Source organism: Rhamphochromis sp. 'chilingali', assembly GCF_963969265.1.
Source record: "Rhamphochromis sp. 'chilingali' genome assembly, chromosome: 10".
Classification (NCBI taxonomy): Eukaryota; Metazoa; Chordata; class Actinopteri; order Cichliformes; family Cichlidae; genus Rhamphochromis; species Rhamphochromis sp. 'chilingali'.
This window is the reverse complement of record NC_137937.1, coordinates 7,138,797-7,155,773: the sequence shown is the minus strand read 5'-3', so window position 1 is coordinate 7,155,773 and position 16,977 is coordinate 7,138,797. Positions and strand designations below refer to the sequence as shown.

General features: G+C 43.0%; 1 protein-coding gene across 7 annotated transcripts in view; it reads right to left on the bottom strand.

Annotated features, from left to right (window-relative positions):
• The window catches only part of cux2b (cut-like homeobox 2b), a gene marked incomplete at its 5' end in the record, with an annotated part of 104,844 nt that overhangs the window by 28,298 nt on the left and 59,569 nt on the right, over positions 1-16,977 (bottom strand). For all 7 annotated transcript variants that reach the window (XM_080895195.1, XM_080895197.1, XM_080895199.1 and 4 more), the window contains one exon: positions 2,375-2,453. In XM_080895195.1, coding sequence (XP_080751321.1) covers positions 2,375-2,453 — 79 coding nt within the window. The remainder of the gene's footprint in view (positions 1-2,374; positions 2,454-16,977) is intronic.

Genomic DNA, 16,977 nt, shown 5'->3' with positions numbered 1-16,977 from the left:
TTATTTAATTCTCCTTTAAAAAGCCTGTTTATTCAGTGTAACCTAACTTCCTTTGGTCACAGTTACAATTTACAGATGCCCTATAAATGTGTCAGATGTTACTGAGAACAGTTATGTGACTGTGCCTGTTAAAAATGTAGCTGTGCAGAATGGGAAGACAGCGAGCTGGAGCATCCAGACAACTTTAAGAGCTTAATTTTAAAGGGAAAGTTCAAATTTGGTTCGGGTACAGTCTTGTCACTTTGTTCAACTGTTAAACTTAGAGGTAAGAGGCTGTCCTCACAAAGACAGCCAAATAAAAACATGGCTCTGTGTGCATGTATGGCGCTACTCACAGACCAGGCAATAACAAAAGGCAATACATCTAAATATGAAAACGGGTCATCCAAATGGCATCAACCATGGCAAGGTTATTGTGGTGAATAACAGACAAACAGATGAGCATACAGAGCTTTCCTGAATTGATATTTGACAGATACTTCACAATTGTTTATTTTTTAAATAGTATTATTTTTCACGAGTGCTCTTCTCATTTTGCCCCAATTAGTACCTTGATTGCTAGTCACAATTTACCTACAAGTTAAAAAACACAAAGCTGTGACACCATGAGTGCAGTGGGTAGCACGGTGACTGTCACTGTGGTAAAAAAGTGCAGACAGCCGTGTAGAGAGTGATGCTTTTGAGATTGTAAAAAAGCAGGACCTTTAATGAATACTGAGGAGGCTACACCTTTATTTGAGAGTAATGTAGTAATACTAGTAGTACATATAGCATGTAATCCAAATTCTGAAAATTCTTCTTACAAATTACTTTTAAGTTTAGTTTTTCTGTCAGCTTCATTCTGTAATTTTGTCACCGCTGCTCAGCTGAGTAAAAAAATCAATGTTGCACTAAACGTAAGGTTATCATTACGCTGTTATTACAGTTTTCATTGAGTAGTTATAACCGTATTAAGTCATGCTCCCGTGGAGTTACAAGCAATGACTGCCTCATGGTGTTCAGTACCATAGCTAACTCCCTGACCTTTGCGGAGTGCTGAGAGTGAAAACAACTCGCTTCACTCTGTATGAGTCGCAGTGCTACAGTGAAACAGACTCCCTTTGTAAATGTAAGGTCAAATGGAGGTAGGAGGCTGGCTGCGCTACGTCACCTGATGTAACCTGATACAGGAATGTCTACTCCTGCTTACTCGATATAATGACCACAGGCGGGGTGAATAAATACACTCGATATAAAGAAACACGGATAGAAAAAAGATAGTCGTTACCCTGCAAACAAATGCTTTTTCTTAACAGCAGGTGTTGGATGACAGCAGCCTTTGATTTTTGTTTTTTTTTTTTGTTTTTAATTTATCAGTCTTTGTTCTTGAACATAACATAACTCTTAGTTGACTCTATTTGCTACTTGAGAGAGTTTTTTGACAATATATATCTCACAAGACCCTCCTAGGCTTGAATTAAGGCCTCGATATAAAAGGTATAGGTCAGAAAATCAAACTGAATACATCTTCAAAGAAAACTATTTTTATCAAGGAAATAACTCCATTCAAAGTGTGTGAGAGTGTATGTGTGTGGGTGTGTGCATGTGTGTGGTGGTGCAATATCAAGCAGGGGACTTCAAGGAAAAATGGAGACCTTTAAAAGTCAGTTGCCGCCGTCGCTATTTCTCTGACGCAGACTTTTATCTTGTATTCATTGAATCTGTAAACAGCATTCTCTACTCCTGCCACAAGTGTTTCTCTGATCTAGACTGAGATTGGGCTGCGTTTTGCTGCCGTCTCCTGCAACAAAGAGCAATACAGTACATGTGCCCTGCGTGGCATTGAAATAACAACTAAATAAACACGCAATATGTCTTTCCTCTGCTCTTACTTACTGTCTTTCCCCCCTTTTTCCCCCCATTGGCCTCATCAGACCCGCGTTCCGCACAGAGCCAGACTTCAGTTGGGATTTTAATTGGCCCTCCACAATCAACAGCAAAGCTCCTCAAGGATGTGTTCGCTCCTCAGCCAGGCTACACTCAAGGACCAGTGCTGGGTTTTGAAGTGGCCTCACGCAGAGTTTTGGAAACTGCTCTGAGAGCGTAGACTTTGAAAAACAGATAAGAGCCACAGGCTATAGGGTTTTATGCATCTTGTATCATATACTGTTCCACCATATCTATCTATGGTAAGAAAATTACTTTTTTTCTTCACATATGCATGATATGTCTCTGCGTGTACACTTAGAGGCCTGGTCCAGTGATAGGGAATTGATCTCTGGGGAGGGATCTTGGAAGGGAGAGACATAATTCTAGGAGTAACGCCGGTGTTTATGCTGCTGCCACTGCTGTTGTTTGTGAAGATGCACATCTCAGGTCTTAGTGGGAGACTCACCTGGGGCCTCGATAAGCTGTTTGTAGATTCCCAGGAACGCAGACTCTGCCTCCTTACTGCGCTTGTTCAGAGCAACCACCTGCAGGGGAGAAGATGCCATTAAGGAAAACACGGACTGATAGGATCCTGGCACACGACTAACTCACAATGCACAGAATATTTGCACTGCAGGCATTAAATTGACGCTTTTACACAGAGCAGAAAGCATGCAAACTCTCCTATTGCTCGCAATAAATGAATGGTAGCGAGAGCAAAGGTCAGCCTCACAGCATCCTGCCGATAAATCAAACATTTCTGCTTGTCTTTTATATGTGCATACCGGAAAAATGCTGCGTGGCTTCTACTGTACATAATCTGTGACAACTAGAGAAACAAGGTATAAACTATGACCATGTCCTTGCTGTGTCACTGCCAAGATGCTACATGTTGCGAGGTGACATTTGGCCTGTTAAATGTAGGTGCTGGTGTGTGCGAGGAGACTTGCCAGTGGCCTCCATCACCAGCAGCACTCAGCACCTGCTATCCTTGGCGCTGCGGGTGATGCAAACCAATTAACGATTCATTAGGAGGGACAAAGAAAGTGAATTAGCTACCACCTGGCCCCATGGAGAGGGCACCTGCACTAGTGGGTATGTGGGTTACTCTGCTCCCAGCTCCCGCTAAGACCTCAGGCCTGTTTTCGTAAGTCAGAATCTGCCTCTCCATGTCCTCATACAACAGTAAATCAGATCAGGCTTGTTCAAATGGCCCCCCACTCCAAAAGCAGATAGAATTCAAATTATTGTCATCTATTGTCCGTGTCATTTCTGTCACTGTTGATTACAGACTTGAATTGGCTCAATGGACTCCACAACAGTGGGTCAAGTGTGCAGTATGGCTAAGCCCCTCCTCATCAGTACGGCTGCACTCGAAGGAAAAAAAAGAAAAGAAAAAACATTCATTTTGCAAAGGCAGAAAACACTTATGAGAATGGTGGCAATGTGTTGGGGGTGGTTTAGTGGGGTTATAAATAAGGTGTGTGGAAAACAGCGAGGGACGCAGAGCCTTTGATTTACTGGAAATGGCTGGTGTCTTCCCCAGGGAGGCATAACGACAGCATCATGTTTAAAGAAATATCATAAAGATCAGGCAAATCCCCCCATCACTCCCACTTGGAGCAGCTCCGAGGAGTTCATGGAAAATGGAAAAGGCTGGAGCCCAATCAATACAGATGCAATAGTCTGCCGCTCTCAGTCAGCTGCCTGCTACACTATGCTGTTCTGTTTCACTCAGCTCTACCCATATTTAACCCTCCCACCACCCTCCATTTGCCCCCATCCTCCCCCAGTCACCCGTCTCCCCTGTCCCTTTGGAACATGACATTAATGTTGGCATGTTGGTGCACAAACAGTGAAAATGCGTGAAGCTCAATGGCACCATAAATAACGTTCCGGCTTTATCTTTTGCTTATGAGTACATCAACAACTGAGCTGCTTCAGCTGAGGCGGGCTTTATTCCCAATGATGAGACACTGTTTTTATGCTTGCTTCCCGAGGAGGAGCAGTTTGGTGACCCAGAGCTTGTTTTTGAGGCAGTAACTAAAAAGTCTCCTTCTCCTCTCTTCAGCGTGACAATGAGCAAACCAACAACACCACTCTGTGACACCAAGACAAACTATCACCAACCTGAGCTTACACCTCATCTACATGGCCACTACAGCAGGGTGGCTGATCCCACAGCTAGTCATCAACTTTTCACTGACAGTCTGCTGGCTGGCGTGCCTTCCTCAAAGCATATACATCAAATGAGACTCCCAACTGCATATGTAAAAAGCCCGAGCTCCTTGTGAAGGCACCAGCCAAGGCTCCATCTTCCAGGGTCTGCTGGCCCTCCATCATCCTTTAATGAGAGAACACGAAGATTACCTTCACAATCACACCATTAACCTGCCTACAGACGCTAGCAAAGACATCAATCACACGCCCGTCTGATGCCTTCTCAAGTTAGTGTCCGCTCTGCGTAAAGACACCCCCACACAAATCTACCTTTCCTCAAAGCACTTTGAGGTGTTGTGCATAATCACAGAGTCATCCTCAGGACCACGATAATCCACCTCCAGTCAAGCACGTGGGCTTTTCGAGCCACAAGTCTAACTGATATGAGCATATGGAGCTGGTGCACAGGGACCAGCATTTGTATGATACCCCTGGGATCACAAGTACCTCAGCCGATCAGTGTTTATGATGACATCACAAAGATCCAGTGCCAGCTTTAGTTCACAGTCTGCTACTACAGTATTATTACGTTGACTAATCTTTGATGACACTAAAATGTGGAATTGCTTCTTGCATTTGCATTGTTATACCATGAAAACACAGGTGAGCTAGGCAAATATTACCAGAAAAACCTGTCCAAGACTATCCTGAACTCCTGGATAGCGACAAACACACCAGTATTATGGATAACTTGCTATGTTTAGGAATGCATTAGGACATTTGAGAAAGGTTAGAAGTATAAACATGAATAATACAGCTAAGTTTCTGCTTTGTTAGCTAACCCAAACTTTTTCTAGCATCCTTTAAATGTAGAGATAAATTTTATTTGACTCAAAATTATGTTTCAGTCAAATATCTGTGTTTATGCTGCTGATTTAACTTTGCTTTGTCACTTACTAACGTGCAATTTCATTGTTACCCAAGTTTTAGCTTAGATATTAAACTGCCAGATATGTCACCAACGTAATATGTAACTAAAAATCCTGCTTTGTTAAATAAAAAAATATATTTTGCTCATACACTTTAAATATCCATATGAATCACATTCTTTTCAACTTAAATTTACAGTAAAACCCTCTTAATACTATGGTTTTTCACACCAGGACATAAACCAAATCTTACAATTATTTATATGCAAACTCACTTGAACAACAGCTCATTTGACATTACACCACATCATTGTTTATATAATAAAAAGTAAGCCAACATGCAGAAGCAGATTGTGGAAAAACTACAGAACCATTATTTAGTAGCTTGTAGAATCACCTTTAGCAGAAATAACTTGAAGAAATGGTTGTTGATCGATGGTCATGACAATTTGCATATTAATCAAAAAGCTGACCTCACAGCCCATTGTTCATCAGTGGTGCTAGTTTCAATCATTATGCAAATGTACTGTTTATAAGATTGGGGAAACCTGCAATCAGCTGAGACTTGGATGAGTGACGAAACGTTTCCTCCACTGAAAACGCCACATCCAGATGAACACAATCAACTTTTTGGAGCTTGAAGGAACCCTTTTCTGTTTAATTTTACCAACGCTAAAATGCTGTGGAGATCATCTTGATTCTTTTATTTTGCTGCTGTTGTCCTGTTGCATAACCTACTTTCAGCCAAGCTCTATCTGTCAGACAGATGGCTTACATTTGACCCAAGAATACGTTGGTATACAGACAAGTTCATGGTGGACTCAGTGACTGCAAGGTGCCCAGTTTCTTTGCTGCCAAACAAGCCCAAATTATCACCACATCACCAGTGTGGTTGGCAGTTGGTATGAGCCCTTTGTGCTAATATTCTGCATGTTCTTTTCACCAAACCTAGAACTGTGCATTAAAGCCGAACATCTCCACTTTGTCTGTCACGTTTGTCTGAAGGACATTTTTCCAGAAGTGTCATGGTTTGTTCAAATGCAACTTTACAAACCTAAGATATGATGCCATGTTGTTTTAGTGAGAAGAGACTTTCTCCTGGCAAGTGGTTCCGTAGTGTATGATTTACGCATTTGCCTAACAAGTTAAATACCCCGATTCAATCCTGGGAGCAGACAAATCTCTTGGGGGACACATCAGGAAGTGAAGCTGGCATAAAAATCTGCCAGATATGCAGGGAGCTACAGCTGTGGTCACCAATTGTGATTAAGGGAACAGCCAAAAGTAGCTGCTACGACTACTAGGCACAAAGCCATAATTGTTCATCCTCTTTTTAATTTTAATGTTATGAATTTTAAAACGCTAACCGAGGCCTGAGATGTAAGTGTGAGATGTAATGTTCGGGGTTTATTTAGTTTCTCTCAGCACTGCACGGTTTAATCTTGGGGCGAATTTGCTGGAACATTCACTCCTGTAAAGACTGGCATCTGCCTTGAAGGTTTAGCACTTGTGAATCATCTCTCATTGCAGGTGCCCAGGACTGCAACCTGTCTGGAAATGGCCTTATAACCCTTCCAAGATTTTGAATGGCAGCCACAGTTGCTTATTTAAACTGATGTTTTCCTCCTTGGCATTATGTTAACACACACACACACACACACACACACACTGTCCAAACTTGTGCTTTTATAATATCATGATATTAGTGAAGCTGTAGCAGCAGTGTGGAGAAAAAAACCTTCACACTGCTCTTAAGTACCGGATAGCTTGTTTTTCTTAATCCTTCTTCTTTTCTTTTTTTTTTGGTCTGAGGCAGTTATTCCGGGCGTGTTGTTGGTCTCAGGATGACAACAGCTTGCCAAAAATCAGGACCTGTAAGAACAGGTGCAGCTCAAGGTAGGTCTATAACTACCAAATCACTTCTCCTCTTTTGGCTGTGTGATATGGCTCTTGCCCTGGGTTTGGCTCACATTTCTTTCTTTGTTTTCACCCATTTCATGATTAAGGATATGGCTACCAAGGGAATGGGCTTGGCCGCAGGTTGATTTTCCAAAGAGGAATAAAGCCTGAGGCAGAGCAGCAAAAGAGAGACAAAGGAAACCTGTTAACGCTTCCCCATAACTCTTCACGCAGCAGCGGAGTGGGCAGAGCACAGCCTCTGGGACAAGGCTGCTGGGAAATACTTACTGATAAGCCTTTGAGAATACTTACAGTGCCCACTAGTGAGTGTCTATGTGTGTATGTGAGAAATAGCTAGCATGTGCTGAAGAGAGAGGAATAAATAAAGGAGAACAAGTCAAGAATGAAGTAGAGGAGGCAGCATGAAGGGCTACTGAGCAATGCTGAGAGAGAGAGACAGAGAGACAACAGAAAAGAGAGGTTCCCATAAAGAGCGCAATTAGCAATTATGCAGTCATCAATTACAATTATCACAACTGGTGATTATGCAATTATCACACTAAATCATCGTTTCCCCCCTCTGCCTTACCAGTTTGCCACCCCCTGTGATTTGGTTGTTTGAGGATGGGTTGTGATGATGCAGGTGATTAGAGTGTGCGACAATGATGGGGGTGTTGGGCGGGTGTCAACGCGGAGAGTGTGCAAATAAATGTGTGAATGCTTGGAGCATGTCTGCATATGCATCTGTGCCTCCGTGTGAGCAGCGTGCCATTTCATTCTCTCTGAGTTAGTGTGTGCATGTGTGTATTCACGGATGCGCCGCCTCCATCTCAAGGTGAATGTGGTCGTCGCTGGGGGTGGTTTGGGGACAGAAAATGTATGGTTCCGCAGTCCCTGAGGCCTCTAAATTACCTGTCATCTTCCCCATGATGCAAAGGTCAGCGCACAATCAGAGGGAGTCCATCCTACTGTGCTGCTCACTGAGCTCCAGTCCAGCCCACAGGCTGACAGGATGTCACAACAACCCCGGTCCCGCTCCATGCTTATTAGAACAAAACAGTGGGAAGCCCACTACCACCACAGCACCACTTGTCACCAGAATTTCCGGAAGAATCTGCTGGATATGTGACAAATATTCGTTCCTTGGAGCTGATACAGGAGATAAGCCAAAATACGATCGTTATTGTTCTTTCCTGAGATACATTTCTATAACATATATTCAGTATATAACCCCCAGTGATTGTTTGATTTTTTTTTACATTTCCAAACATTGGTTTTAGTGGACTGACTTCTCCCAGTCTGCAGGTAATACTATTTTAGGGGTGCACTTGTTGACTGCCACTCTGGAAATAAGGTGACATTTACCCGTGGCTGTGGCTGATAATTATCTGTGCTATGCATGTTGTTTATAGAGATACCCAGCGGTGCATCCCTATAAACAACATTCATTCTGACCTGTCCTGAGTAAAATTACTTTGATAAAGTATCTCATAGTGGCTTCAATGCAAAATTTCTTTGTTTCCCTAGCGCCAAAAAAATGAATAAATAAATAAATAACCAAAAACTGGTAAACAAAAAAAATATTGTTATCATCCATCAGCCAAATTGTTATTTCAGACATCAGCACCTGTGCGGATTTCCTGGTCAGTGGGTCCTTCATCTGTAAATCATCATTTACAGCAAAATTATTCAGCATCTCACTCGGTAATTTATAGCCTTAAATAAATAAATAAATAAATACATAAAATAAATAACCTTAAATAAAGGTCAAAAGAGTTAAAATAATTTCAAGATGACTTTTTAATGACTGACTGGTCACGGGAATGCCTCTGTGAAACACAGCAAAATTTCGATTGTAAAAGACAATTCACGGAGGAAACCTGTGAGTTATCTGCTTTCAGTTTCTTTTATGTGATCTGTATGTTAAAACGAAAACAAATGCAAAAAAAAAAAGAAGAGAAAACTATCATCATTTTCTCCTCAGAAGCAGGAAAGAGATCTGATCTTAGCCATGCAGGCCCAGCACTTGTGCAGCTGTCACTGCAGGCGGTTGTTTTGCTTTGAGAGTAGGTTCACAGGAGAGGCGGGAGCGCAGAGATGAGTTGGTGAGGAGTGACTGATGAGTGGGTGGAGGAGAGAGTCAGAGGTAAACACTATTGCAATACAGTCTGGACATTGAGGGACCCGTGTACGCCCACACATGCACTCCCACGTACACACACACACACACACATATACATCAAGTTGCTCTCATTTAGCCTGTGTTTGAGGGCAGATTTAATCATGGTGACACCCATCTTGGAGCGGTGGTGGCAGCATGGCGGTGGCTGCAGCCATCTCTGGGTGCCCGGTGAGATGAGCAGTCAGAGTACTGACACACATCTCGTCGCCACGTCAATTCCAATCAGCGGTGCCTGTCAGTCAATGCGCCGCGCTCACAAAAGACTGACGCTGCCGCCACTCAGCCACTGCAGAGCTGCCGTCTCAGCCAAATAAATGGCCAAAGCTGACCAAACCAATATTCTTCTGAACCACTTATCCGCTCCTCATGTGAATACATGCTGCAACAAAAGCAATGACAAATTCAATGTGAAAATTTGACACCATTCATGGTAGCCTGTAAGCCCAAGGGGAGAGGCTCAACTGTATTGGAATAGTTGAATGATATTTGAATGGTACAATGAATGGAGGCAGAGTAGGACCTTATAAAGTGTACACCAGAAAAAAATCCAATATAGGTTTCAAGACCCTATTAACCTGAGGAGAAGAAGGCAGAAAGGTTTTCATATAGAATTTTACAGCTGCTACTGGATTAGGCTGTGGTTATATACTTTCCGTGTCCGCGAGTCTGCTCAGCTGCACTTGGGTCTCAGTGATGCAAACTTAGCCATCAAACAGGGAGTTCAAGGGTCTGTGCAGATGTTCGAAGGCCAGCCTTTTTTTAAAGACTCATCAATAGAGAATTTACATTAGAATGCACCAACTATGCATCTGATCCAGTTGGCGAACATCGAAGAAGCATAGCAGGAATGACTACTTGGCTGTCGGGGCTTCTACAGTCTGCGTCCACAATGGAGTATCATGTAGGCTTTAGCAGGCAACCCTGTACAGGAAGTCATGCTTTGAGCTATATCCTAACGTCAGCATGCTCACCGTAATGTGAGAGAAACTGTTTGCTGGGGGCTTGTTAACATTGACATACATGTTAGCACTGACCACGTTCACTACCACAGATATTTTATACGGCAGTTAACAAAAAAAAAACATGTCTGAATGATGAGATATAATAAGCTTTGCTAGGTTTTAATGCTCAAACTCAGGGACTGAAACTGAAGCCAGAACTACCGCAGTTCCTTGAATACTCCCCCCAAAATTAAGTTACAAGGAACAAATTTAAAGCAGAAAAAAACAAACAAAATAAACAGGTTTATATCCTAGTGCAAAAATTTGTGTTATGAAGGGTTTTTAAAAAAAAAAAAAACTAATCAATTTAAATTATTCTGAGGCACAGGTGTCAAATTCCAGGCCTCGAGGGCCGGTGTCCTGCAGGTTTTAGATGAGTCCTTGATCCAACACAGCTGATTTAAATGGCTAAATTACCTCCTGAACATATCTTGAAGTTCTCCAGAAGCCTGGTAATAAACTGATCATTCGATTCATGTGTGTTGACCCAGGGTGTTATCTAAAACCTGCAGGACATCGGCCCTCGAGGCCTGGAGTTCGACACCCCTGTTCTAAGGCTTAAAGTTATGCATTATTTGAGGTGTGGCCACTTTTACAGGTGTGCTGACACAGGTGTCTGCGGCTGAAGCTCAGCTCGGCTTTACATCCACTAATTCAATCCACTGCACCTGACCTCTCAACTCTCTCGGTGCCATTTGGAGCATTTTTAATGGAATTATCTGACAAATATTAGAGCCTGCTGTGCAGTTAATTATACAGAGCAGCCCATCCAAGAAATCTGTGCTCCAGTTTTTCTAAGTAAATTCTACCATTTTATATATGTAAAGCATATAGCAGCAAATAGCAAGTTGCAAACATTAGTTTTTTCCTATTTTTGTGCCTTTTTTTTGCAAATTTCAGAAAAACTCCCAGAAACACATATGCAAGTGGGTCAGCGCATCTTATTAGTATGGTTTGCTAGTGTTAGCACTCCTCTCACCCAAACAGACTTACTTCTACACCTGCTTGGTTCAAATAACCAAGATGGCGACAGCCAAAATATTAAACTCAAGGCTTTAAAATAAAACCAATGGACAACCTCAGGATGGCTACATTAATCTTTTATATACAATCATATATAAGATTTGCCAAATTAATAATTCAGAATCATGTTAGATATAAAGACACATGTCATCCTTTGAAGACTTAAGGTTTGCATCTAATAGTTGCAAGATACTTCAGTTGGAGCCTAAAGGTGGATACACCAACATCATTTTCTCTACAGCAGCTAACATGGCTAAAACTGCAAATCTACATATACTGTGTAAGAGGAGAGAGACTTCAGGTCAATGCCCCAGTGTAGTATGCTGATAATGACCCAGACAGAGAGAGAGAGAGAGACAGCAAACCTCTACAGATCAAGGTGGGGCTGACGTAATCCTGACGGACGTGGCACGTGTCGCTGCATGAGAGACAGAGAACATGGCACGACATTAAACCGAGATCAAAGGGCCTGCTGTCTCCGCTAGGCAGCAGGTGCCTTCTGGGTACCCCCCCCCCAGTCATCATCAACAGGCGGTAGAACCACTGTGTTTCCCACCCTCTCAACAAAATTCAAAAGCACCAGCCTCCGTACTAACACCTCAAAGTCACAGCAAAGTCAAAGTCAAGAGCCGACGAGAGACAAACGGAGAAGAGAAAACAAATCTTTTTTGAACGTCTTTGTAGTTCAAAAGACGGGAGTTGTCATTTTCTTTGAGTTTGCTCTTTCAAATGTTTCAAGCACCGAGTGACCTAAACCTTGAGGAAAGTGTGTCTCCTGAAAATGTATCCATCACGGCATGATGGAAGGGAGCGCGGGCGTGCTGAGGGTAAGATGAAGGCACCGGTTGATGTGCTGAGAAGGAGGGCTGCGAAAAGTAGTAATGAGTGCACCTGGACTAGATTTCTGTGCTGGGAGAACTGTTAAGAGGAGAGAAGAGAAGAGAGGAGAAGTGTAGGTAAGGGCTAATTATAACAATAAAGTGCCCCCATTATCCCGGAACTGTACTGCCCTAGTGAACAGAGCTACAACAGATGGGGTGTCACGGGTAACTGTGCCAATGTGAGCCAAAGCCCTGGAGTGGATGGACCCTGGCAGGCCGCTGGTGGAGCAGCTCTAGTTAAGGGGGAGGCACAGCTGCATATCTCGCCCCCCCAGACACATGTTGACAGTGTTTCTCTAGCCCTGCCTAGACTAGTCAAGGTGAGACAGCATGACACGAGAGGAGAGGGAGGCAGCGAAAGAGGGAGTGCGAGTGCTCCTCTATGATGGATAGCGCTCTCCAGCCACCTCTCCTCTCTCTCCCTCTTAGAAGGCTGGTGACTTTCCAGTGAGGCAATTATCATTGCGGAATGCATAATAGCCTAATTAATTACAGGTGTCAGCACTGCCTTTGTTTCAGCATGGAGGAACATCATGCCAAAGCCGCATCCGCTAAAAAGAACAGCGCTGATGAACGAGCCTTGAACCGCGGTTAGAAGAGCGCAGCTGACAGAGGAGCGAACGGTGTGGAGATGGCTTGAAGTCTGCCAAACAATCCGGCGTCTGTTGCAGGCAGAAGACGGATCGGAAACACATGGTGCAGAAATTAGGTCCATTATTTGCTTGATAAATCTGCCGTTGTCAATCGCAAGGGCTCGGAAGAAGATCTCAGGTAGGCCCCGCGTAGGACGGCTCTGCGGTTAATTTGGCTCCAAATAGAGGAAGAACGAGAGCGACGTTGGTGGCGGCTCTATCAACAATCAAACGGCCCCCTTCACCCAGCCTTCCCTGACAAACACGCCGTATCATTTGTCCTGTCAGATTTGCCGATCTCATTCATTGTAGTGAAAAAGCCGGAAAGTAGACAATTGCTGGGGAAAAGAAACAGGACCTGCGAAGGAGAGGAGTGAATGATGGGGTGACTAGGAAGGAGAGACAAGCACAGAGATTTGTGCTCCTCTCCGCCGCAGCTAAACACAAGCATGCATTTGTGCAGAACTTAATGGAACGTCACATTTAGTGTGCCAGTGTGAGCGTACTGTACAGCCCGTGTGTGTGTCGTTGTGGGGGTCGTGGTGGTAGGCTGATAATCCCTCCACGCCCCCAGGCAGCGAGGGCTCATTGTAGAGTACATTGAGTCTAATAGAAGCAGGCGCTGCAGTTGTATGCAGCTTTTTTCTGCTCCCACTATGAGAGGAGTTTTTACATAATTAATGACTGTTGATGTTTCCTAGGTAGTCGCCCGGCAAATTCACTCCAGACTCGGCTGCCACCATCGTTGGTTCCACAGAGAATGAGCGACAGTAGAACAGACAGCTTACATTACAGGCATAAATAAGGCAATTTTGTACAGTGTCTTCAGACATTACTGTGAGGGGGGTTCAGGGCCAATGATTCGACTTGCTTCAGAGAAACGCTCAGAAAGAGCTTTTCTGTGTCTCCGAGTCTTCCGAGAATTTGCGCTTGATGCGAGTAAAACTACTTCCTTTAGTGTTTTTTTTTTTTTTTTTTTTCATTCGTTATGCTCTTAGAGAGGCGCAGATGAAGAGGCGCCTTTTCAAAAACACTTGACGGCTCCAGACGGGCGATCATTCACATCTGCATGAATCAGTCTAATCTGAATGTCGCTTTTAATACACGTTAGTCCGGCGTAGGAGTCTGGGTTTGTACGCCGCAGACCTCCAGCAGTCTGGCGAGGCCTCGGGGCCCTTTGCACATCTTGCTGGGAGGCAGTCCACATTTATACTGGAGCATGTTAAATTAAACATTTAAACACGACACCAAGGGAAGGCTATTTTTTACTGCTCCCAGCCCACTACTCATTATTAATTTGTAATAACCTTTAAGGCTTTTTGATGTCATACATATTTTACAGAGAGATATCACTCCCAGCCAGACTGGTGAGAGCCTGTCGATGACAGATCACCGGAGTGCCACTGAAATGTGGCTTCATCTGCTATAATTAGGACCAGGTGGGGGTTGGGTTCCCTGTGTGTTTGTCTATGCACCAACTCACACACAAATGTAATGACAAATGTCAAAGACCAAAAAAGTGTGGAGGGTCAAAAAGAAAGGAAAAAAAAGGCATCTTTCTGGCAGTTACCTGTCCATCACTGTATACCTTTTAGATATTTATGAATGCCAAATGTGAAAGTAGTTAATTTCAGCTACATAAATCACCTGAGTGGCTGAATGCTTGAAAAGGAGGGGGGGCACATTAACACCCCACACTCTATCTCCTTCATATTCCTCCGTTAGAGGGCTGGCCAAGACCCATCTTACTCCCGCTCTGCTGGGAGGCCCTTCGTGCCCGCTGGATGCCAGCCTAAAGCTCATGTACGCTGGTGCCAACATGCCACTAAAAGCTGTAAAACAAACGAGCTCTGTTTGGTTAATGTACACTGATTGACCTCCGCTGCCAGGCATTTGATGTCATGATTGTAATGACCAGCTTTCTGCCTGATCACTTATATACAATGTGACAAGCGTGAGGTGGCGTTTCTATTTGAGTGAATGAGGACTAATCAGAGGAGATGGCTATAGCGGCACAGCTGATGTTTGCAAAAGCAGATCTCGGCGACGATCGACAAAATGACAGCGGTCACATTTTATTAGTTGATATTTCTTAAAAGGTCAGTTAACCAAAAATTATGATTTTTTTTTTAGGGATGCACCGATTTTTTAATACTACTCTTCCAAGTAGCAATCTGGCTGCCAGCAGATAGCGACACTGATTCGTTTGTTTTGTTATTGGTTGTTCTCCTTTTTTGTGCCATGGAAGTTTGAAAGTCGTTCAGCACGCTATGGACATGACATAAACAGATATTCTGATATCAGTCAACAGATGTTGTTAAAGGCATTAGGTTGCAATATATTAGTAGGTACATTTGTGAGGCATAGCTGAAGAAATGTAGTATTTCATTTAATAAAATTCTGCAGTTTCACACCTTTTTGACAGATAAAATTTCTACTTGACTCTTTAATCTCGTGGAGCATTTGCATTAGTGCTTGACAGTTTGATCGAACTAATGTTAAGTTTTAAACTAAAACTATACAGCATTTCAAAAGAAAGAAGCCAATATCACAGATTTAGAAAGTTTATCTTACTCTAGCGAGCATCTGCCAACCCTGACCTCTCGGATTCATCCATGAACCCGTTGCAGGAGTCCTGACCGCAAGGTTGGAAACCACTGAGCCACAGTTTCAACTGTTTTCTTACCAGTGTTTTTTTTTTTTTTTCATTTTAGCGACTTTTTTTGTCCTCGCCTCAATAAAAAGAATGTGAAATAAAAATAACGAGAGTGAGGTCCTTGGATTATCCTGAGTAATAAGGACATCGCTTCTTTTTTAATATTTCTTCGCTTTGAGGACCACCGACGAAATTCCTTCCTCATCCATTGTATGAAGGGGTGGAAGCAAATCTCACAAACCGACAACTGTGCAAAGCATTTAGATACTAAGAGGAAAGCAAAGATACTTTCAAAAATAATTCCATGAATAGTTTTTATTGATCAAATAACCTCATACAAAGTGCAGCAAACATGAACAAAAGATAAGCTCAACCTTGATGAGCGCCCACCCCCCCACCCATTGCCTTTAAAACAGTACTAGTCTTCCTCGGCACTCTTGCACTGTTTTCCATGGTAGAGGGCACATAGTTTGTTTTTTTTTACCCCTAGGCTTCTTGAATAACATGCCACAGTTTTTGTTATGGATTACGGCTTTTTCAGTGTATTCTGTCTCCTCTCCTCACCGGACTCCCCACAACATCCATCAACGTACTTCTTCAGACGTGTTTTCACGCATCAGCTTTGAACGATTTCAGAAAAATCAAGCTGGGAGAAAATACCACAATTTTCCTTTATCACACATAACACACAAGAGGAAGTAGTGCACTTCAGATGGGTTCACGCTACAGAAAACGCTCCAGCCTGGACAGAGCGTGCAGGAGGCAGCACACACGACGCCCACTCAAAGGCAGTGAATGCACCAGACTATTAGCTTCACACACACAGGCTGTGAACTAGTGAGCTGGCAGGTTAAACACGGGCTATTGTCCTACGTGACTGAGTCAGAAATTTGCGCTGGTACCTCTGCGAGGTAATGTTTCGAAAACTTCAGAGCCGCACAGCATGTGTGGAAATGACATTAGAACCCGGCCATATTTCTGAGGTCATGTTGAACAATGAGTTTTGATTAGATGTCTCCCTGATGGCGTGCCTAATGGAATATAAAAATCGGAAGTGCCTAGAGCCTTAAGAATAAAACAAAAACATTGTAGATATTTGAAAACCTGTGTAAATAAAAATCACTAAAGTTAATAGACAAAATACTTCCTTTTTTTCTTTTTTACCTGAGTGAACCGACCTATTAAAGAAAGAGCCAGGAAAAATATGCTTTTTGTTACATCATTGTGAGGCAGACGTTCAGAAGTGCCAAATCAATCTTAAGCAGCCTCAGAAACAAGTCTTCAGCGAGCTTTATATATAGGCCCTCACTTTAGTGGTTATCTATTGGATGCTGAGTGTTACATAATCCTCCATATGCTCAGAGTGTAGGACAATACCGTACGGGTTATAAATAAAGAAACCTGACGCACGGCTGCAGCCACTGTGATTTGGGCAAGTTCTCACATGGGATGTCATAGTTCTGCAGTGCTAGCCCCACTGCTATTTCAGGCTCTGCCTCATTAGAACATCCACTGTGAGTGAATATATATATATATATATATATATATATATATATATATATATATAGATATATATATATATATATCTATATATATATCTCAACTAGTAGCTCAGTGTTCCAACATTCGAAAGAAGGGACTGCTCTCACAGCTAGAGATTGACGAGGTACAACACAAATGCTACGGCAAGGAGGAGTCAGGACGCC